Source organism: Vidua macroura, chromosome 6 (assembly GCF_024509145.1).
Source record: "Vidua macroura isolate BioBank_ID:100142 chromosome 6, ASM2450914v1, whole genome shotgun sequence".
Lineage (NCBI taxonomy): Eukaryota > Metazoa > Chordata > Aves > Passeriformes > Viduidae > Vidua > Vidua macroura.
The window spans coordinates 40,910,933-40,937,378 of record NC_071576.1 but is presented as its reverse complement, the minus strand read 5'-3'; the positions used below and the strand labels follow the sequence as shown (position 1 = coordinate 40,937,378).

Sequence of the window (26,446 nt, the reverse complement as noted above, 5' to 3'; positions counted from 1 at the left end):
GCAAAATATCTGTAAGGAAAAATATTCAGTGATAACTTAAGAGCTTTCCTGAAGAAAGCTTAACTGAAGAAGGGCAGTTGCTCAAATGTACTGTGTGATAGACATTATTAAAAAAAAAAAAAAAATAAATGTTAATCCTTTAATTGTTGTCTTTCTCTCTTGGAACATCCAGCAGGTCACACAGTTGGGCTGACTGCTGTGTGTTTCCCCCATCCCTATAATGACCCAGTTTCTTGAAACCTGCCTTGGGGTCAAATTATCATTTATATCAACAGTTTCTCTGCAGTCCTCCTCCAGTTACTTGGTTACAGAATCCCTCTGTTGCTCTCATCTTGCTGGCAGAATGGTGGTTTCATTTCATCAGAGAGATAGTGGCACGCAGAGGCTCTATGATAAAAAAACCTCTCATGGAGAAAGCTATGTGAATCACACCCCTGAAAATTTCTTCATCTGAAGTATCAGGCATACAAAACTGCTTTTGCACTTTTAATTACATATGCAGCTATTTTTGTAAGATTTGCTGACCTAACAAGAGGTTGTTTTGGTTATTTCTGAAGCAATTCAGACCACATCATGAAGAATAGGGCAAGGTAACTTACAAGGATTATATACAGAATGATATGTGTTCCATTTTAGAAAATCAGAGTGGCAAGACAGACTCATTTTCCATTCCAATTAATGCTTTATTTATTACTGACTTACATAAAACACTGGCAACTGACTGATGACAAGATCCTAGATTATTTGCAGCCAGCAAATATACTAAAGAGTCTGAGGAGGTTATAAATACTCTACTTTTTGCCCTCGGTTTGCCGGGATTGGTTATTTTTAGCAAATAGCCAGTCGACCTTATCAAAATGAAGAATCAAAAATAGTCTGGAAAAACACTGCAAGGAAAGGCTATTTTTAGCTCTCTGTCTATTCCCTGCTGCTATCCAGCAAGGTCTGATGGCACAGCTCATGCACGACTGCTTAGTTATTCTAGGCGAGTGCTTGTTATGACCTGTCCTTTCCCTGGATGCCTCACTGCAGAAGGCATTCAATTGATTAAAGATTAATGCCTCTGCAGACCATGACAGCTGAAAGCTTTAGGGAGGGGGGAACACACACTGACAGATTGTTTCTATCTGCATTTTTCTGCCATATTAATAGTTTCTTTGAAGGGAGCTCTTGCCTAACTGAATTTCTTTGTGTCTCATATCCCTCAGTGGGATCTATTGCAGTACCCCTTCTAAGTATATTTACACTTCTTTTTCCTTTCAGTTCAGGAAGGCAGTAGAGGAAGTAAAAGTTACAGACATAAGTTAAATCACTGTTTTGACCAGTACCATCCATCACAAACCAGTAGCACTGGAAGTGTATGATGGACTGGATCAAGAGAGAAAACCATGCAAGTGGCTGCTAGACAGTTCATTGATAAGGCTAGTTAAAAACTTCACTGATATAAATGAGGGTACCATTTGGTTGTAACACTTTAACCAGAACAGTGAACCAAAGCAAGGACCTGGCTGCTACAATATCCTTCTTTCTCTTATAATAGAAACTCTTTAATTTAGTTCAGTACCTTATATATTGGCAGTAGCCAATAACAAAATTTTCAGAAGAATAAACTGAGCAATGAGTTTTTAGTTACGCTATGCCATAGGTGGAAAATAAGGTCGAAAAAATGTCCTCAAACCATTAGATTTCCTCTTCATATTTGCTTTTTAAAATTACCTCCTTTTATTATAAAGGTGTTTCCAGAATGTGCTGCTTCCATCACTGACTGCACAAGGTACACCAGAATCTCACATGCAGTTTCTTTACATGTGGAGGCACAGTAGCTAGCAAAAGGTTTTCTCCTCTGTACACTGATCATCCCAGCAGAAAATGCAGGATGCTGTATGCGACAGCAGGCAAATGTATGGTGTCATGGTAAAGCCCTAAAAAACAAATTCCAAATGACTCCCAAAGAGCCACAGAAGGCAGGACATAAAAGGGCAAAGCAAAGAGAAGTGAAATATCTGATTTCTCCTGTGCATTTATAAAAATTGATAGTTGGTTATCCAGATGCTGATGAATATTTTCACAAGCTATAAATGGCAACCTGGTGTCTAAAAATAGATGCTGTGCCGCAGACTTGTCTGGCTTAGCTACATCACTAGAATATAAACAGGCTCCCTGATGTGGTTTCAGGGAAATCTCTATCAAGACAGACTACATCCTCCATTTTTCTTGCTATATAGCTGATTCCTCTTGAATTTGTTTAATATAGCTTTTAATAAAATTGCATCGATTTTCAAATTTTCCTACAGGGATAAAAGGATCATCAAGTCTCCGTGAATATTTCAGCTACAATTGATTCGATGCACTTTCTTCTCCCTGGCAGAGCAGGAAGGCAGAGGAAGCGCCTGCGGGCACTGCGTGGGCTGATGCAGGCTGCGTTCGGTGACCTCCTCCCCGCCGCTGCACGTGGACCAGCCAGTGTCCCTGTCACGCGACAGGCTGGGAACCACTCTCCTTGGCTCAGGCACATCCAAGCACTGCTCATGCTGGTGAATCCCATAACTGCAGAGATCCAGCGCTCATCGGAAGAGCCGCAACACATGAATGAGGCGCCTTCCAATTCACAAAATCGGACCTGGTCCAACCATCCTCCTGAAGGAGGGTTCCTGCCTCTGATTTGTGAATGGGGCAGCTTGCAGCATTTGGAAGCTGATGGGTTACGCCCAGAAACATTATGTGTTCTAACAAGCCCCGGTAACTTGTACTCGAGAGGAGGAAGAAGCCAGTACCAGAGGAAAAAGCCAGTACCGGTGCTCAGAAAGGTGCTTTGAGATCTCTGAGTGCTGTCTGTTGTTGGTTTGAATGTCACAGACAAGATGAAGAAGGTAGCAGTGAGTCTGAGGAGAATGCTACATCACCTGCAATGCCACGTGTGTGAGGAGAAGTTGAAAGAAAGAGGAGAAAGCACTGCAGTGACAGTGTTTTGCTTTTTTTTGTGGGAGCACCGAGCTGTCTGTGCGTGCATGTGGATGGCTTTGCAGAAAGCAGTTTTCCCAAGGGCAGGTGAAGTGAAAGAGAACTAATCTATTGCTGACAGTCAAGGCTGTTTAAGGACACTGTACTGTGTGTGTGAGAGAGATTCAGTTTAGAGGCTTAGAGCAGGGATAGGTGCAAACCCCCATCCTTTCACAAACACACATTATAGGATACCACACCATCCCATCACCATTGCACATAAGATACAAATCTATAAAAATGGCTACAAGAAAAATTGAAAAGGGGAAAAACACAAAAGCTGACACTGTCATGAGATACACATGGTAAGAGTCTTTTAAAGCACCAAGGATTACAAGATAGAAGCAGAGCTGGCCTGCATTTTATCCCAGGGGGCAGAGAGACTGGAAAAGCTTCTGGCTCAGAGATCAGGCAGCTGAAGGGGCTGCAGCAGCAGAACTTTTTGTGGCAGGACACAATTTTTGAAAACTTTATTGGTTAAAGGTAACAGTTGAAACAGTTGCAGTCCTAACAGCTGAAACTTGTTACCAGGTGAGAGATACAAAGTCAGCCGTGGGTCTGCTGATCCAGCCCAGAGAGCAGAGAAGGATGAAGAACATGGTGTCACATGCAGGGACACCACACTGCCGCTGTTGGAATATCTCCATTGTACCATTGTCCTGTGCACTGTTCAGCTGCAGCATTTTGGGATTGTTCAACTGGAGAAGAGAATGCTCTGGGGCGACTTTAGAGCAGCCCTTCTGAAGGGAGCCTACAAGAAAGCTGGAGAGGGACTTTTTACAAAGGCATGTAGTGATAGGGTAAGGGAGAATGGCTTCAAACTGAAAGAGGATTTAGATCAGATATTAGGAAGAAATTCTGAACTGTGAGGGTGGTGAGGCACAGGTGGCCCAGAGAAGTTGGAATGCACCATCCCTGAAAGTGTTCAAGGCCAGGCTGGTGGGACTTTGAGCAAACTGGTCTGATAGAATGTGTCCCTGCCTATGGAAGCAAAGCTGGAATGGAAGCAGATGATCTCTCAGATGGCTTCTTTCAACTCAAACCATTCTATGATCTTACCTACTTGAGTGGTTTTGATTTGCTTTGTTTTTGATATTGTTTTCTTTTTTGCTTTTTTTTTTTTTTTTTTTTTTTTTTGTGTGTGTGTGTGTGGGTTGAATGAAACCAGTGTCTCTGATTCCTGCACACAGCTGGAGGTTTATCCAACAAATATGTCCTTCTCTATCTTCTGTTAGAAGAAGATATTTCCTGTTATTTTTATGAAGGGTTTGGGGAAGCTGTAGATTTGGGATATTTCCTTACTGAAGTAGTGTGATCCAGCAGAAAGTGGCACATGACCCAAAGGTCCTCAGTCAATGAGAAGGCCCAATACAGTTTAGAAAGGCACACAGGACTGGAGGCAAGCGAACCAAGAACGCAAATGTGTTGGAAACCAGCGTGGCGGCGGTTCATCGGTCCAAGTTTTGCACAGATGATCGCTGTCGTGGTTCCCGTGCCCGCTCCGACGGGACAAGCTCCCGTGCCTGCCGGGGGAGACCCCCGCGGCCGCGCCCTGCTGCACGCCCGCCCTCCCGCCGCGGGGAGGCGCTGGCCCGGCGGGGCCGGCGGCCGCGCGTGCGCACTGCCCGGGCCGGGGCGGGCCTGGGCGAGGGCGGGCCCCGCGCGGAGCGGCCGGGGCGGGCGGGGCGCGGCCGGGCGGCTCCGGCGACTGCGGGCGGAGGTGAGTGCGGGCGGCGGAGCCGGTTCTGGCGGGTGGGCGGGAGAGCAGGAGCTGCGGGAGCCGCAGCGGGCCGGCTCCTGCCGGCCCGGTTCCGGGCTGGCTTGGGCCCGCCCGCCCGCCGCGTCGCTCGGAAGGCGGCTCGTCCCGTCCCTCCGCCCTTGAGCCCCGTAATGCGGTTGTCACCTCTCTGTGTGCTGCGTCTTGCTCCCGTTACTTCCAGCACTCCAAGTGCGAGTAGACCTTGTGCCGTGCTTGCAGTTGCCCGAGCGGATTGTGCGCTGTGTAGGAGGGAACGTTTCCATGGATGGAGAGGTACCTTCCATTGAGGGCTCTTCCAGCCGGGCTCGGGGCTGGACAGATTGGCCAGTGACTGAAATACTTGCTGCAGAGTGTCATCACATGGCTGGTTCTGGTGCTATGTCAGGAAAGAGGAATAAAGAACGTGGTTAACAGTCGGAAGCATATGGGAAGTTTTTAGTTGTAAAGCGTTCTGGCTTCTGTCCTGATAACAGCATGACACATGTATTGCCTTGTACAGGAGATTTTAGAAGCTTCCTCCAGAATTAGATTGTGGACATAAAGTGATGAGAAGAGCCGTTAAAAGTGGAATGTTTGTTAGCATCTGAGATTATTTTAGAGCTACTCTGTGTAAGTACAGTCAAGTCATGCATTAGCCACCCCATCCTAACAGTCTTTTGTTAAGAACGCAAAATAAACATAATTTGCTTTGTTGCACCATTTGATTAATAATGAAATTAATGCTTCTTTTGTTCATTTATTCTTTTTTATTCATATATGTTATCTACTGGACAGTTTATATGTCAGACTTCCTTTCTAGCTCACAAAACAAGAAAACATCCCATTTGTCCAAAAGAAAAACACATAATTATACTGTTCACATTCTTTTTCTGGAAAACATGCTTACTACTCTTAAAAAGCTCTCATTATGGAGAGTTCAGGTTGAATTTACTTATTATGAAAGTTTTAGTTGAAAACCTACGGAAGTTGTTGTTTGCCAATTTTTTAGTATGTAGTTAATGTAAATTGTCTTTTGCAGGAACCACAGCTCTTTGTGTAGGAGCTTGTAAGAAATATCAAAGATGACAGTAGTTTGTGATACTTTATATTATGTTATGTTTTTCATTTCAGCTGTAGTTCGGGCTATAGTGAACTATTTAAATGCTTTTCTCAATGTGGCTGCAATGGCAGCTCATAGAACACTTTTATGCCCCACAAGGCACATTTACAAAGATGACTAATTAATTCCTTTCCCTTGCCAGAGGTAGTTTACCATCATTCTAATCAGATATGGTAGGGCTCCTATGAAATTCAGTTTAGAAGCACCTTTACCTTAGAATATCATGGTCCTAAGTTTTGTGTGATGCCCTGTTATAAGCCCTTTCTCGGTATCCAGGTTGTTTTTCTTCTGTAGATAAACATTTTGGTTTTTTTATTAGCATTCCCTCTGAATATGCTCTGTTGTAGGTGTAGTGGGACCTACGAGGCCTCACCACTTCTGCAGTGTCTGAGATTTCCTCTCCCTCCCTCTGCCCAAGCTGTGCCTTTTTCTGGCTTGTGGTTGTTAATTGGCCCACATCATGTCATTACACCCGGCCCAGCAGATCAGCCTCAGCTGGTGCTTGCCAAGTGGCAGTCCTGGTTGGCATCCTGCGTTCCAGTGGGACTCATGAGCATCTGAAGAAAGCCTACTTCAGTCTGCTGAGGCAAAGACCCTTTCCTGGAAGGAGTAACTACATGTTTCTCTGCATTGTGATAACTATGTATCTCTTGTAGAGTTCATCCTAAAACCTCTCTCTCTATTTTGTAGTGACAAGAGATAATTGATGCCATTATGTGTGCCTCGGCCAAATATAACACCCGGGGTCCAGCCCTCATCCCAAGGATGAAAACCAAGCATCGCATCTATTACATCACTCTCTTTTCCATAGTTCTGCTTGGCCTAATTGCCACAGGAATGTTCCAGTTCTGGCCTCACTCCATTGAATCATCCAGTGACTGGACCGTTGAAAAACGCAGCGTCCATGATGTGCCCGTGGTCAAGCTTCCTGCTGATAGCCCCATTCCTGAGCGGGGAGACCTCAGCTGCAGGATGCACACCTGCTTCGATGTCTATAGATGTGGCTTCAATCCCAAGAACAAAATCAAAGTGTACATCTATTCACTGAAAAAGTATGTGGATGAATATGGGACGTTGGTGAGCAACACCATTTCCAGGGAATACAATGAGCTGCTGACAGCCATCTCTGATAGTGAGTTCTACACGGATGATGTCAACCGGGCCTGCCTTTTTGTGCCATCCATAGATGTCCTCAATCAGAACGCCCTCCGTATCAAAGAGACGGCCCAGGCTTTGGCACAGTTATCCAGGTATGTGCTGAAACTTCAGTGTGTGAATGTAAAGAACACAAAGTTTAAAAAAGTAAGTCTAATGCAGGAGGGGAGAATGAAGTGAATTAATGCCAGCACTAGGCTTTGACAGAACTTGTCTCTATGTAGAGAACACCTTTCTAATTGCAGTTTGTTTCTTCTTTTGCTGTAGGTGGGATCGAGGCACAAATCATTTGCTCTTCAATATGCTGCCTGGAGGGCCACCAGATTATAACACTGCCCTAGATGTTCCTAGAGATAGGTATGTGTTGTGCTGTGTGACGGAGAGATCGGGATTTAAGTGCCACTGAAGAAGCAGCAAGCTTGGAAGGGCAATTGATAGCAAAGGATGTGCTCCTTAAATTTTACAAAGATAGACTATGACTTGCTTACTTCTCAAAAAAGGAAAGTAAAGCCTTCTATAGAAGAGGTATTTGCTTTTGAAGTCTGATAGTTTAGCCCCATCCTTAATTTTGTGGCTGACAGTTTGCTTTTAAGTCTTGGACTTGCTATAAGGTTGGAGAATCTTGATCTGGTGTGTAACTGATTATGAATGCTTTCCAGAATGTCCCATTTGATGCAAATTAGAAATTCAAAGATGATTGTAGCAGCAACTTTCTAGTAGAAGTCAGGTGCTTCAAGGCCATTTCAAAGCAGCTGCTCTGCTTGACAAAACTATGCTGAATTTCAACAGTTTTTGTTATCCTAATAATTAGACTATATTAGTAATTGGACAAATGCTCTTAGTTATTCTGTGGCAAGTGTGCTTTAAAAATATTTGCCAGGAACTTAAAAGGCATACATTTTGAGCTCGATTTTCACTTGCAGGATAGTTTAGTTTAGGAAGAGGAAAGGAGGTTGTAAGGCAAAGAAAACTTGAATAAGAGGAAGGTGATACTGTTGCTGAAGATGTTTCTAGTATGACAGCCTGTGTGTGCTTAGTTCTGCTGAGTTAGGATCATTGTTACCAGTGCTTTTCCTGAAGGTCAAAGTTAACTTTCTTCTGTCAAATGATAATAAAATCTTGCCTGAGATAGGGGATCTTTGCTAAGATGGTAGTCTGTGAAGTGTATCTTGATTTCTTTTCAGCAAAGACAATTTAAAACATCCTTCAGTACCAGAACAGATTTTTTTTCTGCACATATTTAAAGAGTAAATTTGCTCATTGTAACTACATCACTGCGAAATAAGGCTTTAGTTTTTTCCTTGTCGTATGTATGGGTTAGCCTGGAGAGGGCAGTCAAGCATCAGTCTCATGCAAACAAGTCTGTTAATCTGTTAGTAAATACTTGCATTTGTTATCTTACATTTATACTTACGGAGAATTTTCATTTGACCATGGCACGGACTGCATGTTTATGGATACATGTGTCTATCAAAGAAGTGAATTTATTAACTGAATGTAGAAGATATGCTACAGAAATTTTTATTTTTACTTTTTGATCTCATATCTCTGTTTACATTTGGCCTTGCATGCATTGGCTTAGCAGGCAGAAAGCCTATTATTTTGGTAGGTGTTTCTTCTAAGTATTTGTCATGCTAACATGGAAAACTGAGTAATTTAAGTAAAAAACTAAAGTCTTTTTTGGCATTCAGCTGTTGTAGCTTGCCAGTCTGACTCAGTCCACAGCTGTATGATCATGAGCTGTAATACATAAGAGAGGCAATAACAGTGCTTGGGATGGAAAAAAATGGACATTCCTTTTTGTAGGCAGTCAACAGGTGGACTGTTTGATGTACAGAACCTATTCTACAGGTCACAGGTGCAAAGACGAGGGACCTTTGAAAGAAGTTGGGAGTGTGGACCTAGTCCTGGAGAGACTTGAGTGATGCAGTGTGAGCTTTCAGTATGATTTTGGAGACCTTTGGAGTCTTAGTTCATGTCTAAAGGAACAAGCAATGTGGGTGTGTTTTCTTAATTTGAGAATGTCTAAAGGTGTTAGGAGTGGGTAGTTAACCAAGTGTAAAAGACAGTTGTTTGTAGCATCACAGGGTGAGAAGCTGCTGGCCAAAATAAAGGCATGCTGGCAGAGTTCAGTTTTTTTGAATGACTTATCATGGTACATCTGACTTATGTACCATGACAACACCAGAAGGACTGCATTTGTGGGAGCTTGTGGATCACTTGTGAGATACACAGGTGATATTTGTGAAGTTTGCACAGGGAGTGTGGCTTGCCTTCTAGTCAACATGTCTGAGACATCATACACAGTTGAACTGTAGTGGATCATGAGGTTTACTAGGCTTCTGTTCTATTAATTTGCTGCAGAATATTGATCAGGTAAAGTAAGACCTTATACACAGCAGGCAGTTCAGTTACATAATAATTTTACATCTGGAAAAGTTATTGACTAAGGTACTTCACTAAGGGGTTGTTTGTTTATTAAATCTTTAAATCCAATTTCCAAAGACAGTGTAAAAATGCTTTATTCCATAATTTCAAAGGTGAAAGTTTGCCTTGTGGGCGTGGAGGTTATGTTGCTAGTATTAGCTGCCATAACATATGTAATCTCCTGCCATTAAACTTAAAAGATAAGCTCTATATTATCTGTTAATTAGTGCTGTTGGATTCGGTACAATGATGAGGTTAAAAGGATTTCTTTTGCAAAGCTATTCTGGTGCTGTAGAATTGGATTTATGAACTAAGATACTTTTTATTTATTTCTGTTTCAGTCCATGAATTGGGTTCAGTGACTTGTGAAGTTTGGCAGAAAGCTACTGCAGATGGCAGTTGGACAGAAACATTTAGATTACAGGCCAGCTGGAGCGCTTCAAGGACAGAAAAAAGGATCAATATTTGAAAAGTGGTGAAAAGTTCCTCAGGGACAGTCATTCCTTGCTGATCAGTGCAATTGAAAGATTATTTGTCTTGAGTACATTAGGAGTTAATATTCCTACTCTCTTAATGCACTATACAATGAAAATCCAAGTGGAGTTACTTAACTGTTGTTGGTTCCCTGTGGGTTTATTTAGGTAAAAGTCTGCATGACACACACCTGCTTTCTCAAGGCTGATGAGGTGTGGTTGTGTTTTCACTGGATCCTATTAAAACAATCTGGTTCTGGTTTCCCAGTCTGGGTGGAGGGGGTGTAAAAAAAGAGAAGGGAGAGATAAAGTGCAAGAACAGTAACACTCAAGGCAATCTTTTTTCTCTCTTCTTTTAACTGAATTAATATGGATAAGACATAGAACATGCAGCTTCAACTGTGAAACCTAGTCACAGCAGTGTTGTACATGTCACCAAAAGCAGGGGGATGGGGACATTGGAAAGGAATTAGAAATTATTTGGAACATAAATTCTAAACGCAGCATGTACTTAATTTATCATCTGTTTCCCTAGTTGATTTTTGTTCCTGTCATAGTTTGTGTTCTGAATGAAGAGTCACATTTATGGCAAAGTGTGATCATGGTGTTTGAACACTGAACAATTGTGCTGCCGGTCAGAGCAGGCAGTGAAGTATCCTGTGGTGCATCTGATGGGAATTAGAACAGGCACAACATACTGGTGTTCATCCTGAGTGTCTTGTTCTGATGGGAAAAATCTTGGGTGATAATTGGTATAATGGTAATCTATTGTCTAACATTTGTGGAAAACTGCTTCTCCAAATACCTTATCAAGGATTTCATTCAGTGATATCTGAAACCAAGAATATTAGCTAACGCATTGTTGGTGCCTCTTCCAGTCTCACGTTAACTTTTTGTTCCTGTGTGTGTTCTGATTACTGAGACCTGTGCCTGCTCTGACCTGAACTGTGACAGTAAGGCTTTTCACTGTAATCATAGCTGCAACAATGGGTACAGCTCCTCAAGATCCTTTCTTCAGTGCCTTGTCTAGTAATGTATTTGTGTCCTGCTCCTTTCCACAGAGAAGGAGACAAACTGGAATTGAGAAATATGGTACCAGTATCCCAGAAGCAGCTGAAATTATAGCACACCCTCCTGCTGAGTGACAAAGGACTGAAAGTTTGATCAGCTCTTTGAGAAGTCTCACAAAAGAAGCTGCATCTGAGCTTCTTTTGGAACTAGGATGATGTGTTCCTGATGCCACCTGGTCACTGGACATTAAATGGCAACAGAAAAACTGTTGTCCTCTACTAGCATCTTTCAAAGAGGCTTGATTTGTGATAGGAGATAGTAGCGAACATCTTTTTTTTTTTGGAATTCTGTATGATATACTGCTTTCTTCTATACCTATTGTTCTCTTCTGTTTCTTAAAACACTTCTGTGTGGCAAAAGGTTGTCCCATTTAGGAAAAGGCACGATGTAGGTCATCCTGTTGGAAGGTTGAATTGCATTTTAATTTATCAGTCCTTGATTATTCCCATGCTCTCTAGCATATAGTGTTGCAAGCCACCTCTACTGTTGGAACTTAGTGTCATGACATACAGATTTCTTGTTTTCATGTTTTCTGTTTATAGAATTTTTGTGTAATATAAAAATGAAATCAATTTCACTAGTATGATAACTTTGAAAATACAGTTGCAAGTAACTTCATTTTATTTTCCATCCTGAGAAGTCCAAAGTCACTGTAAGATGCTAAAATACTGTTACTGTACTGTGATTTGTATCTGAAATATGACTTGTCTCAAACACTTTAGAAGTTGTGCTGTACCAAATTTTAGTACAGGCATCAAGGAATATCTTAACTAGCATAAATAATTCGGACTGTATTTTTTCAGATTAAAGTTGTCTTAGGATATGTAAGCTTGCAAATTGCAACAATGACAGCAATATATTAGATTTCCCTATATTAATGCAAAAATGGTCCATTCCTCAGTGATCATATACAATTGTAAGAACTCTGTTGCTGACTAGATCCAATTTAGCAGTAAAACAAGATCACAAAACCTAAAGTCAACCTGAAACCAGCATGAAAACATGCCACCGACAAATGCTGAGGGAAAAGCTTACCTCAGAGCATGCACCTTCTTGTTCTGGTAATGGCAAGTAGTGAATTGCTGGAGTTTGGATGTTAGACATTCTCAGTTTAAACTTATTTTCTTGTATTTTCCAGAGCTCTCTTGGCTGGTGGAGGCTTCTCCACTTGGACTTACCGGCAAGGCTATGATGTCAGTATTCCTGTTTACAGCCCATTGTCAGGAGAAGTAGATCTGCCAGAAAGAGGACCAGGGTAAAGTAGTTCCCATGAATTGTGCAAAGTATATTCAATATACTATTGATGATTATGAAAAATAAATATGGTTACTAACTTTCTGGTGAGCTTGGGCAATTTTGTAAGAGTTGTTTTTAACAGCTCTTGCTATTAAAATAGATGATGCTTTCAATGCTGATGGTTCCAGTGCTAATGGTCTTGGTTCAATTGCCAACTGCTCCCTCTAATAGCTTTATACTTATATTGTGGTGCCCAAAACTGTGCAGAGGACTCAGAGTGGGACAATTCCCTCCTCTGAGCAGCTGCCTGATGCACCCCAGGACATGGCTGGCCCTCCTGGCTGCCAGGACACTGCTGACTCATATTCAGCTTGCCACTGACCAGGACCCCCAGGTCTCTTTCCACAGGGCTGCTCTCCAGCCTCTCGTTTCCCAGGCTGTCCATACATCCAGGTTTGGCCTGTCCCAGGTACAGCCTGGCACTCATCTTTGTTAAACTGCGTACTGTTTGTGATTGCCCAGCCCTTTGATTTGTTGAGGTCTCTCTGCAGGGCTTCTCTGCCTTCAAGGGAGCCAACAGCTCCTCCCATTTTTTTTTGTCGTTGAAAAACTTACTTAGTATCCCTTCCAGTCCTGTGTCCGAGTTGTTTATGAAGATGTGGAAGAGCTCAGGCCCTAAGCTGGAGCCCTGAGGAATCAACCTGTGACAGGTTGCCAGCCTGATGTAACACCCACCATTTGCACCTGACCTGTCATTAAGCTCATGAAAAAAAAGGATGAAAACTTGTATGTGTGGTTATGGGAATACATACATCCAGAGCTTAGAGTACTGATTCTATTTTTTTCTTTTTTTAAAGTAATGGAGTAAGACATAAACACAAACAACACAGCCCTTCCCTCCTTGAACCTTGTAACTGGAAGTAAAGCAAGACAGTTGGGAAATAAAGCACTGATTTTCTCAGAGCATGTAATTAGCCATTGAAATTAACTACCCTGGCAATGGTGGCTTCTCTAATTTGTTCATGTCTTCAGAACAAGAGGAGGTGGAAGTCTGGAAGACATGTTTTAACTGGTTATAGAAGGCTGTTCTTTTTATATTTCATAAATCTTCTAATTACACAGCTGAAAAAGTTTCACTGTAACAAGGTCTTACCATTGTTATGGTTTAAAAGATGGGCAGACAGAAGCAATGGGGAACAATGATCTGTCTGCTCATTGTGAAGATCAAGTTTACAAATGTAGAAACTTTAGGTCCTTTTCTTCTTACAGTGTTCTGTAGAGAATATGAAATTGAAAACTGATTGAAATGGTGCAGCCTCTGTTGGACACAAAAGTTACCAGTCTTAGGGTTCAGTTGTCTTTTCTGGTAAGGGCAGTGCTCTTGCTGTTGCTTTTGGCCACTCCAAGTACAGTAGCACAGTCAATGAGGACAAACTTGTGCAGCAGTGGTTCACTTTGCTCACACCCTTTATGTCCCTGCTTGTGATGCCCTTGGACCTGGCCAGCGAGTGGCATCTGGTTGCATCCCAGCTGATTGTTCGTAGGTCTCAGGTGTTACTACATTGTGACACAGAGTGAAAGCATGCTTTGTGTTTCTGTCTGGAGAGCATGAATGTGATGATAGGCTCCACAGAACCAGCTGTAGAGAGAGAAGCAATCATACTGTTCATGTCCATGTAGTCAGATAAACTCTGTCTGATTTTGGGTCGAATAAGAGAAGTAGGTCTTGTGTTCAGTAAAGGTGTTGGAGATGATGTTTCTCAAAACCGCTTTTTTTTTTTTTTTAATTGTGTTGGGCAGCCTGGTGTCCGGAGTGCCATCCAGTGGCCAGTCAGCGTTCCTAGCAAGACGGATTCCCAGCCTCGACTGCTTTTTGTAGGAGGGGTGGCACGAGGACACACTGCTCAGAATCCAGGCTTGCTTGGGATAGACCTTTTCATCACACTATGTTAGTGTGTTATTTCTTGGGAGATGGCATGTACTTTCTTTTGTAGCAATCTTTGATAAGCTAGTTTTGAGTGTCATAGAGTCATGACAGATTCAAGGCAAAATTTGCTTTTAAACATATAAACAAACAAACCTACCTTTTTTTAAAGCTGGTTATATGCATTTATTATCACTCATCTGTATCATTATTTTCTTTTTTAAGGCCTCTTACAGAGCTGAACTGAGGGGGTTTGAATTACTTGCCTTTTTAATTGGATTGCTTAAAATCCACTTCTGCTGGTAGCAAGTTGGTAGCAGCTGGAGACATTGTGAGAAAGAATGTTAAAAAAAAAAATACTATGCATCTGTTAATTGGAGCAACTAAAGTGACCAGCATGAAAATGAGTAGAAGAGGTGAGAAGAGCAGTAGGAGAGGTCTGACTTTATAGAAAGTGTGTGTGTTTGTGTGTTTTCAGAGCTGTAAATTAAAGATAGCATCATATGGAGTAGAACTGGAATCCTAAGTACAGGCCTTGCTTCCTATGTTCTTTTGGCAGCATGAGGGCACTCACTCACTATGTGTGTTCCTTTCACTGGGGAGTGGTTGGAGCAGTCTGACTTTAGCTGACTTGTTTTAAAAGGAAACCCAAGTAGATGAGTATAACAATTACATGACACGCTATTTTCCAGTATTAGTATAACTTTTTTAAGCAGCAAGCACCTCATTTGAGCTTGTATTCCTGTATGGTTTATCTCCAGTGTTAATTAGTGTTTTTAAATATGTCAGTATTTTAAATGTTCAGCACATTTTAAATATTCATGGATTTGGAGCATGGTAGGAGTTGAGAGTGTATGGGATAACATACACCATATGGACCTTCAACTTTTCCTTGGAAATGTTGCCTCTATATTGCCCAAGGGACAGAACTGAATCACAGTTAAAAAGATGAGCTTATTCTATTGCTGCTGTCACCATATCAAGACTAAATAAGCTAAATACTGAGATGTCAGTTCAGCATCTTTTCTCAATTAAAACTAATGAGAACATATATGGGAGGAGAAACTAGAAGCACTCAGTGTCCTATCTACTTTGTTTTAGTACACAAACACCAAACAAAAGTACAAGCAATCCTGGCATCAGTAGCAGGCTGATTTAAAATGCAGCTAAATAATGTTTCTCTAAGTTTATAATAGGAGTTATAATGCAAGTGCCTATTCTAATGTAATAAGCAAGTACAAATTTCTTACCAAGTACAAATTTATTCAGAATTGTAAATAATGTTGAGCCACTTACTATCCCAGACTTAATTATATTTCATCATTGCCCTTTCCAGTGTTGTCTGAAAATATGGTCTTGGCAGCATGTCCACATTTAGTTAATCTTGCTCTGCTTTTCCAGAATGGAAGGAAATGTGTTCTTGAGCATCTTGGAAGTAAACTTGCAGTGCTGTCAGGTGACCTGGCTGTGTTTTTTCAGCCCTCGCAGGTATTTCATTCTGTCATCTCAAATGGCTCTGCACCCGGAATACCGCTTGGAGTTGGAGGCTCTCCAGGCTGAGAATGGGGAGTCAGTGCTGATCCTGGACAAATGTACAAACCTGTCAGATGGTGTCCCTGCTGCTCGCAAACGCTGCTACAAGAATCAAGTCTTTGATTATCCTCAGGTGCTTCAGGTAAGGCTGTCTCTCCTGCAGACTCCTCTTCCCAGCGGTGTCTATCTTAGTTGTGATTCTGTTCCTGTTTAGCAGTGGTAGGGTATTTCCTTGTATTTAATTAATGTGCTGGATATGTTTTAAAACTGCATAATTTGAGTATTATATCCTAACTTTATCCTTGTTTTTAAGAGGATCAAAAACTATGTTAAACTAAAAACTATTTTTAAGAGGACCAAAAACCTCAAACTTATATGCAGACTATGCTTATATGAGACTGGTCATGGTGATTTAGTAACACAAGACAGTGCCATGTAAACTTAAAAAAAATTACACAAAAGATACTGCCAAATCCAGCAGCAATGGGATGCTAAAATGGAGGAACGGGAGGAAAAACTTTAGTTTTTAGATAAAAAGTTGCTCACTTTAAAACTGGAGAGGAACATTGGAATCTATACCTTCCAAAATAGCTGGCAAAAGGTCTTTCAGCAGGCATGAATTTGGAATTAATTTCTCAGATAATTAATTTCTCTGTCCAGTCCTTGCTAGATGAAGCTTGGAGCTGAAGATGGCTTTGTCAATTGGATAGAAGATTAAAATGAACTTTTAACAGCAAGAGTGTTACATTTAAGTAGAATTAGATTACATTTTTTTGTATGCAGCTTAGTAGTTAAATTGTACAAAACTATCTGTGTAGATATGACAGAGTGAGCTAGAAGGCTTGTCAGCATGCAGCTATGAAAACATGTAGGTGAAATGTGTTTCATGGCCTTGGCCCAACTTCCAGAGGCCTTTTGATGTGTCAGTGAAGATAAAACTAGATAGTGTTCTCAGACCCTTGTGTCTCTTGGGAGTTCACTAACAGAAGTGCAGTGTGGCATGCAGTGTGGTGAAGTGAGTTAATGCCGTAGTTCACTGTGCTCTGTCTGCAGCCACCAGCATATAATCTGTCTTTGAACTTCAGCAAATGATGGTAAAATAACAAACAAGCTGAGGAAAGGCAGTTTCCACCCCTCCTGTTATGTTTCATAGGAAATATGTTTAAAATTCCATGTGGAGGAGGAGGAGAGGGAGGAAAGGGTCACTGTGAGTCCTAAACTTTGAGTTAAAAAAAAGAAAAAGTTTGCTTTATTTCTTTAAATACAGACTGAATTGCTAAAGGATAGCAAGTTGGGGAATCTGTATCTATATCTTGCTATATATGATTTTATAACTCAGAAGAGAGCTGGCACATGCCGAGATTGTTAAAATACTTTCCCCTGTATTTCCCTTTGGAATGTCTGGCTGATAACAGTGGTGATGTGAGGAGATGTATTTATAGTAACCTTTGTCTAGACAGGAAAAATGGTTATCTGGGCAGATGAGCATTTGTGTCCACATCTGGGCTTTTTTTTTTTATCCTTTTTTTGTCTCTCCCAGACCTTACTAGTCTCTTCCACCTGCTCCTGTGTGATCTAGTGAGTCAATGGTTAAAATGTGTGTTCATTCTCTCAGCTCCTTCCATTCCCCACACCCTTCTTTTCCTTCTCTTCCTGTCTAAGAGTGGGGGAAGGGGAACTTGGATCACAGTTCATCCTTTCCAGCACTGCCTTTACAGATGTCTAGTAAGACAGACTCTTGGACTTCTGGGTTGTTAATACTTCCTGTTTGCAGTCTTCTCTTGGATGAGATTTTCAAGGCTCTTAGTACTCTGTGGGTATGAACACAGGTTTTATGATTGCATCAGGAAACAAGTGAAGAGCCAGCAAAACCCCTTGTATTTCCTAGTTCCATCTTGATGTTTTGCTGTCCTGCTGAGCATTCCGGCTCCTTTTCTTCAGGCCATGGAATACAAGCTGGAAGAATGTTTTCTTGTCTGTGGGAATCCCTGTATCAACTTTATAATTTTTCTTTCTTAAACTTAGGGATAATACTGACTTGGGATTTTCCCTGTTGTGTAGCTGAACTCTACTAGCATTTATTTTGAGATCTTGAATCTGTAGCAAGATTCCGCACTCAGTGGCAGTGAGAACCAAAGTCCCTAAATACAGGGTGAGTGCAACATAGTCAAGAAGTCTTCTCTGATGCAGGTTAAACTCATGGCATTTTGTCTTGTGTGTTGTGGACATGAGTAAATGGATTATATTCTTTTCCACAACAACTTTTTTTATCTTTGAAGCTCCCTTCCTCCTTCCCTCATTCCTTCAGAATAAGTAGCATTGATAGATTCAATCTTTCCTTGTAGATTATACTTTCAAAGTAAGTAATCATCCTTTACTTACCACTGGATGTGCATTGCCCAAGACTGAACCCTGCTCTGTCTGAGGTCTTTTGTTACTGTGAAGAGTGAATGAATCCTTCAGATTTCTTATATTGTATGTCTTTTTGGACTGTGATATTACCTGTGGGTGGAGAGATTCGTTTTTTCAACAGTACCACATTTCAGTCACATGAATACCCTTTCTTTGCCTGTTCTTTTGTAGGAAATGTTCTCTTCTGCTAAGTACAAATCTTAGCCAGTTACTTCATGCTTTATATTTGTGCAGTTTGCTATTTTTCTCTAAGTGTTGAATTCTATCTGTATCAGTATTTCTTAGTTGATTTATGCATATGATGTCAAAAGTCTAATCCTGGTATCCATTATACCTGCTAATCCTACAAAATCATAGGTATTGTGAGGTCTAATAAGAATGGTCTTAATTCTGCTACTCAGTTAACTAAGGGACACATTGGATGCTGTTGCACATAGGAAAGATTACTTGGTCCATCACTGTTTTACTTGTGAACCACTGCTAACTACTTTATACTTGGAGTTCTGTAATTGTAATTTATGTAACTGTAAAGCCTATGAGGGCTTTATCTAGTCCCTGATTTCTTAATTTGCCTGTGAAAATGCTGCCAAACCTGTCAGATGACTTGAGATACTAAATCTGTTACTTCCTTGCTATCCATAGAGCTGCACTACCTTATAACAGAAGAAAATTAAGTTAGCTCTATACAGTTTATACTCAAATAAGTTTATCTTAATTGTTGCTCATCTTGTTGTGCCAAACCTTTGAAATGTTTTAAATCTATTTTTCTCCTTGAGTTTTCTCAACTGAATTCTAAAGTTTGGCCATTAAAATAAAGCACAGAATTGTCCTACCAGCCCATTTCTCATTCCTCCACTTCTGATATTTTTCCTAGTCTCTGGAAGATAAAGTTGTAAAATTATTTTGAATTAGCTAATAATTCAGAATATATTGATTGCACAGAGCAACTTGGTTTTCCTTTTGACTTTGTTTTTTGGTGATTTTTTTTAAATTTTTTTTTTAATGAAGGAAAGGGCAGGAAAACATAATGCATATATACATACACGCAAATATATGCAAATATAATATTTCCTTTTTTTTCCTCATCTGTGTGTTGGATACCATTTTTTGACAGGAGTCTACGTTCTGTGTTGTTCTACGTGGAGCCCGCCTGGGACAGGCTGTGCTGAGTGATGTTCTTCAAGCTGGCTGTGTCCCAGTCATCATTGCTGATTCCTACATTTTACCTTTCTCTGAGGTTCTGGACTGGAAGAGGTCTGTACCCTCACTGTTGTACGTTGAACCACTGCCTGAGATAGTTCACTGCCTCAGTGATTTGCACCAAATCTGTGTGATAAGTCAAGTGTACTGTGGGTTACAGGAAATGAAATACAGAATAAGATGCACACTGTCTTTGCCCTTGATCTATTATGTATCAAAAATAAGAGAGGAAAATAAATGAGACTGATATGACAGAGCATTTGATTATCCTGTAGTAATTTTTTCTTGTTAACCAGATTTGCTGCATAATCTTGTGCTTGAATTCAACGGGGACTAGTTTCTATTCAGGCTCTTTTAAGGAAAATATATACTAAATATTGCATCACAGAAATGCTAACTCTCTGTATTGCACCATGATTTTCAAGTTTATCTGAGATGGAAAGATATCATTACTTTGTGACTGAGTACACTGTTAGGAGTTTAGATTATTATTTTTCTATGCATTCTGCCCAGTTACATGATCTTGGGGTAGGGATAATATGCACAAAAATTATTTGTTTTATGTGTAACACTGTATATGCTATTACTGTTTGTTTATTCCAAAAATCTCTGCTGACAGCAAGTCAGTGGCAATCCAGAGATGAGAATTCAGGATTTCTGAATCTCTGCCCCTTCCATAGTTATTTGATTGTTTGGACAGATCAGTCTACAGACTTTGGTAGCATTATCTGTGGGCAGACTGGCTGGTGTTGGGAAGGAACTGCTGTGGAGTATTTTGTTACACTGAAAGAAGACTGCTTCTTGTTGCTTATGTCTTTTGAGTATGTCTTGTTAAAATAGGACAAGATTCTGGGTTGGAAAAGCAGTCTTTTAATGAAAACTTCTTTTGGAAAACTTCTTTCAATGTAGGATTTCTTTATTCTCACCTTGCTATATGATTTCTTTTCTTTGCTTATAGGGCCTCTGTTGTCATCCCTGAAGAGAAGATGCTTGAAATGTACAGTATTCTGCAAAGTATCCCCCAGCGACAGATTGAAGAGATGCAAAGACAGGTAAATCACTGTACCATGGTAAAATTATTTTCCTTGCTTTCCAGTTGGAGTGTAGGTTTATACACCTGCCTTGCTCTGAAAGCTGTTGGAATGCAGAAATATCCACCAAACTCTTATGTTAATATTTTTACTATTTGACCCTGTTCTTTCTTTATGCTAAACATCTGCATTTGCTATCACTTTTCAGTGGGATGGAAACTCTCCCTGAGTGTACTGCCTAGTGACATATATTAACATATTTCTGATGAAATCATGGTGTATATTTGTTTTTCTACATGGTATTTAAATTGTAGTTAAGAAGTTCAAGAGTCTGTGTTTATTTCAAAGGAAGCTTTGGTTTGTAGAAAAATTTTAGTTGCTTAAAATGTGAGGGGAGCATTAAGTCCAAAATATTTTAAATATTTTATCTACATTGACAATTCCTCTGAGAGAGAGATTTTTCTTATTTGATGACTGCAAGAGCTGAGACCATGAACTGTCAGGCCAGCAAAAAGGATATTAACATGTAATGTACATTTGTATCTAGGATATTTCATCCTTGGCATCTTATTGTATCTGAGTGTATATTGCTATAAGGTAAGATGGTACTCTTATTAGTGCCCGAGTTCCTCATCAGGAAAATCCTAGAGGAAGTAAGAGCTAGGTACTTAAGGAAAAAGTTAACTATCTGATTTCAAGTGACTTTTCAAGATGCATGGGATTTCTGTAGTCAAATTTCTGCCAGAATTGTGAAGTCATATTTCTGAAATTCCCTTACACAACCTTAGTGACAGAGTGGTCCTTTGCATGGTCCTTGTAAGAAGTGACCCAAGACATTTTTTTAGAATGTAGCCTACAACACTCTAGTTATTTCTACTTAGGCAGTGCTGAAAGCTGCACGTGTACATTAATACTGATATATGGGGAGAAAGTAGACTCTCAAATTTAGATGTAAATATGTTTCACACCTGAATTCTGTTGCCAGCTTCTCTTCATTCTGTTCTGAGTCTGCAAATACCACAGCAGCCATCAGGGGTCTCCTTTCTCTTTAGTGCTTTCACACAAATGAGCCATTTTGATGGGGCCTGCTGGCAGCACCAACGTGCCACCTAAACCAGGAGATGAGAAAGTAACCTTGGTGTTACAACTCCTAGAGATGTAATTTTTGGTTTAGAGATGTTAACACTAGGGAGTTTTGCCTAATAAAGCTTTAAAACTAATACTAATAGTCTTCAAAGTGTGCAATAACTTTCTTGTTGACTATTTCGCTGATAATATAAAATAATCATTTCAGGACAGTGTTCTCCAGCTATGGACAATGCACACGACATTATGGACACTTTAAACACTAAAGTATGAAATCAGGCAACTCATCTGTAAAGAAAAAAAGCCAACAAAATAAAGACAAAGGAGCAAACCCCCTAAACATTCACAACTAAACAAACCAACAATAACCCCCTTAATTTGGATGATATATACATTATCTATATTACCTGTAATTCTATAAACTTAACCTAAAATAGATGATATTTTAGTGCTCACAATACAGACACAGTCTCTGTTCAGAGTGAATTTTGTTGGATTATACATGGTTTGCAATAGTCATTGTCACTGGGTTCAAAACATCACAGAACATCAGTAGAAAATGTGATTCTATTGACTGAAGGTGTGATGTGTTTTTCTGAAGCTTCTTCTCACATCTTGTTGCTTTTATTGTGTGTTTTGATAGTATAAGTAACAGGATGAAATCACAAGGTCTGTCTTTAATTTTTGTGAATTTGTTTCTGTTTGTGTATTGAGGATACTTAAACATGGTATCCATACATTTCATATCCTGTCAGCCTTATTTACAAGGCAAAATCCCTGTGTGTCTCTGCAATTCCCTTGCTGATAGGTGTTCCGTGTTCTAGCCATCTTGAATGGTGAAAAGTACTTAATGACTGATACTGTGTGGACTACCAGTAACCTGACATGTATGGTTGAGATCATCTTTTTCCAGGCAAATAGAGCAAGTCCTTGCTCTGTGTTTTTCCTGGCTGAAGCATGCATTTATCATACCTGTCAGACTTTTTGGGTCTGATAACCTTTGTGGGATTGGAGCCTTGCTGTCCAACTGCATTGGTTTCAGTGGTTGTCCTATGATATAATTCTTATCCTTATTTGGAAAACAAAATTAAAACAAATATTACTACAAATGTTAGCTTGCCAGTTTTCTTTGTTGATTACTCTGTACTTTTTTGCAGTATTTTATCACAGGAGATTCTCTGGAGATTGTACATCAAGTTTAAAATGTAGGCATAAACATATAAACATACTCTTACATATACCTGTATATAATTTTTTTCAAATTGAAATAGGTTGTTTTCTTCTAATGAGTAAAATTTTCTCTGCATATTCTTTTTCTTTGTTTCTGGAGATCTATACATCTCCAGATGTAGCTATACATCAGCTGGGTAAGAGGGGAAGTCTTGTAGAGAGAAGTCATTACATTTAAATTATATAAGAGCTCATATTTGCAAGTGTTTTCTTCCAGTTCGTACACCTATCATGGACATCATATAACACTGTAATGAAGAGGATAAAGTAACAGGAGTTTCAGTTTTGGAGACATCATCTGCTAGGATCTGTGGCTGGTATGACCTAAGCTGTGATTTCCTACAACACAATTTTATTTTCCTCAGTTTTTTATCAGACAGTACATAGTATAAACTGGGAAACAGATTCATTGGTTTGAGCAGAGCTTGAGTGTGGGAAATCAAAATTAATTCTACTGTCCTACATCATACCTGATGATGTAGATATGTGAAACCTACACATCTCTGTGTAGAGATGTGAGCTCTGAGATCTCTGGAGATCAGCTATATTAACTTATGCTTTTATTATTCAAACTTGCAGAACAATTTGCTCTCAACAATTCCCAGTCCAATTTCCTGTGCGCCCTCACAAAAGGCAATAGTTTCTGTGCTTGTAGCCTAGTCTACACAGTTGTAAAAAATTGATACATATTTTCAGTACTGCAGGTACAGCCTATGTCCCTGAAAACCAGATGCTCGCATATGATAATACATAATAAATATAATAATTATATTATTATATATAAACTGCAAATAAGATATATAAAATGATATATAAACAGCTCTTATAAACTGCAACATTTTGACCATCAAAACCAGCCTCTGCTGATTGAGCTGCTAAAATTAATAGCAATCTGGATGAAACTTATGTATCTCTGGGGTTGCTGTCTTGTCTGTTTTCTACAGTAATGTTGTCATTCTCATTTTCTTTGAAGCTTCCTTGATCCATCCCCCTCTCACAAATAGTTCCATATGGAGTCTGAAACACTGGCAGAAGTGCCCAGAGGCAAGTTGATAAGCAGCTTAGCTGCACAGACCTGATGCTGCGTCCTATGCTTTCATTTTATCTGTATCTCTAACCAGCATCCAGGTAATACCAAAGTTCTAGAAGTGGAGGGGAGGAAGTAGATGTAATAGACCTGTATGATAGAGAGTAAAATTTGAAATTTTGACTTGCTCCTGCAGAGTGAAATAAATAAGGAAAAATAGCAAAACAAAACTTTGCTGGTATTACCTTGTCTCTTACCTTGTATAGTTTCCTTTGCAACAGGTGTTTTTTTTTTTTTAATTTTTTTTTTTTAATTTTTTGCTCTGGAAGCCTGTTAGTCTCTGGAAACATGTTTCAATACTGTAGTTGATATATAATTGTCTTTAACTAGTGTGAAAGTTATCCTCAGCTTATATCTCAGGCACTGTGCTTTTTTTCACCCTCTTTTTGTGAGGTGAATCTGTGTATATGAATATATAAGCATCCTGTAAGTACTTTTCTTCACTTAACACCAACATACTTAGAACTATTTTAGCATGGATAGACTCATTAAGGCATAGAATCAGAATAAAGAAGTACTATGTAGTGGGAATAGAAGACTTATTCTTCTGCTTGATTAGGTATTCTTTCTCCCTGAAAAGATTTTAGGTAAGGAGTTTATTTTCAAAAGGTGGCTTTGTGCCTGTTCCTTTTTGACTTTGTAACACTCCCTATCTCCCAGAAATAAAACTTCTGAATTCATATTTGTTCTGGAAGACTGGATGACTTTGTGTGCTCTGATGGCACAAGGATGATGAGCTGGTGTTCTTAAGTGTGGGAAATATTTTCATCCTGATTTTCTAGGGAAACGTGTATGATCACATACAATGTGCATACTGATTTCTCTTCTGATTTCTGTTAGTGTCCAGTTTCAACCAAACTTACAGAGAAGTGGAGAGATTGGAGATAAGAAATTTCCTGAAGCTGGGCACTTGTGTAGGAGTTAAGTACCCCAGAATAATATGGCCTTTTAAGAGAAACTTTGCAGCTTGAGCTAACGATTATAGAAAACCACTTGCATTTATCCATTATGAATTATCTGCTTTGGGAAAGGTCTTATTTGGAACTGGCACACCTTAGACCACAGAAATTCAGGTGCAAAATGGCCAAATGATGAAATAATAAATTCAGTATACAAAGGGGTATATATGCAATTTAAAACAGCCTTCTCATAGGCAGTTTTGGCCTCTCAACTAGCTGCAATCACTTGGAAAAGAATTCTTAAGAACTGTAATAACTAGTTCTGTGAAAGTATAAATTCCATAGTCAGTTATGTTAAAAAATACAAAGAATTTTTAGGAAAGAGATAGAGAACAAGATGGAAAATACTGTGCCACAATGTAAATCTGTTGTATGTCTGCACCATGAATACAGTGTGTAGTTATGGTACTTCCATATTGAAAATGATGTAATAGAATCAAGGTGATCAAAAGTTTCAAGAGAAGACTGATGAAATAGTGTAACACTCTTCATCTTGAAAATGAATGATTGGTGATGATGAAGCAGGAATATAATACAGAACTAAAAAATAAGAAGGTAATAAAAAAAGTTAATGGATGTGACTGTACATTGTTGGATACAATTTTATTTGATGTCTTAGTACTTTTATTATTTGGAATCTGGTCTAAAAAAAAAAAAAGGAGATGATCTCACAGAACTAAGAGGTAGCCTGTGAGAATCACTGCTTCATAATTTTGTGTGAGTGAAGGGGTTTTATTGACATAAAAGGCAGAATGAAGCAATCCAGAGAAGGAAAGTCTGTCAGAGATGAATGCAAATATATACTCTCTGGCTTAAAAGTTCCTGCATTGCAGACTTCTGGAAGCTGGAGAGTACTTTGAGGAAGTGGTGGCTTATGCCTGCTGTGTCTGTGGGAGGGGGGTTCCTAAGGTACCTGCTGTGGAGCACGGTCAGAGGGAGAATATGGGAACAGAAGGCCATTTGGTCAGACCTGGCAGCTTCAGGACTCATGTTTACAAAAGACTTTTAGTATTGTATTGCCTTGTGTAATAACGTTGTCAGAGAATCAGTGGTTTTTAAAATGCATCTTGACTTCACTGGCTGCTAAACACTTCAGTGGGAGACTACTGAAAGTGATGTATAGTTTTCTTCTTCAGACGAATGTTTAATTAACTTTCCTGAAGCCCCCACAAGGTACCCTCTCAAATAGTGGCCGTGTACCATTTTTGCTTTTCATTAATTAAAGTTTTAGATAATCACAACCTCTTGTGTTTTTTAGCCTTTAGTAGTGGACAATTAAAGGCTAAAACAGGATGTAAATTCAGGGTAAAAAATTGTGGATAGAAAACATGTAGTTTGCAGTGTTTGTTCCCACAGTTGGAATACCTGGACAATCTGTTGTGTTTTTTTCTCAGGCATATCCCATGTGCCTCAGCCCTGAACTGAAGTTCAGACTCCAGGTCAAACAGAGCTGAAGACACAAGCATAAATCAATGACTTGTTTTAGTGCCACGTTAAAACAACATGAGTGGCTGGCTTTTCTGACCCTCCTCCCTTTCATTTAATGTGCTTCTTTGGCTCCTCTTTAAAGAGGGCTCTGTAGAGTAATTTTAACTCTTATCAGCTTGCTGACAGCTATATGAGCCTTTCTGCTGGCTCCAGGCAATCACTGCCAGCGTGTGAAACATCCCATTCTTGCAGTGAAATGGTCTTGGATAGAGTTAAAGCAAATGGGTGGTGGAGTTTTCCTGTGGGTGGTGCAGCTTACATGAAAGAGATGGGATT

The 26,446-nt window shown here is 39.8% G+C and overlaps 1 protein-coding gene across 3 annotated transcripts in view; it reads left to right on the top strand.

Moving 5' to 3' along the window:
* Positions 1 to 4,661: 4,661 nt before the first annotated feature.
* The window catches only part of EXT2 (exostosin glycosyltransferase 2), a 72,905-nt gene continuing 51,120 nt past the window's right edge, over positions 4,662 to 26,446 (top strand). Inside the window, exons 1-8 of one of the 3 annotated variants that reach the window (XM_053980789.1) lie at positions 4,680 to 4,720; positions 5,259 to 5,368; positions 6,549 to 7,108; positions 7,281 to 7,370; positions 12,123 to 12,239; positions 15,624 to 15,819; positions 19,204 to 19,343; positions 20,248 to 20,341. In XM_053980789.1, the coding sequence (XP_053836764.1) occupies positions 6,573 to 7,108; positions 7,281 to 7,370; positions 12,123 to 12,239; positions 15,624 to 15,819; positions 19,204 to 19,343; positions 20,248 to 20,341 (1,173 nt within the window). In that variant the 5' untranslated portion in view covers positions 4,680 to 4,720; positions 5,259 to 5,368; positions 6,549 to 6,572. Of the gene's footprint in view, positions 4,721 to 4,940; positions 5,033 to 5,258; positions 5,369 to 6,548; positions 7,109 to 7,280; positions 7,371 to 12,122; positions 12,240 to 15,623; positions 15,820 to 19,203; positions 19,344 to 20,247; positions 20,342 to 26,446 lie in introns of those variants that run through there. The other 2 variants (XM_053980788.1, XM_053980790.1) reach the window with 2 other exon arrangements.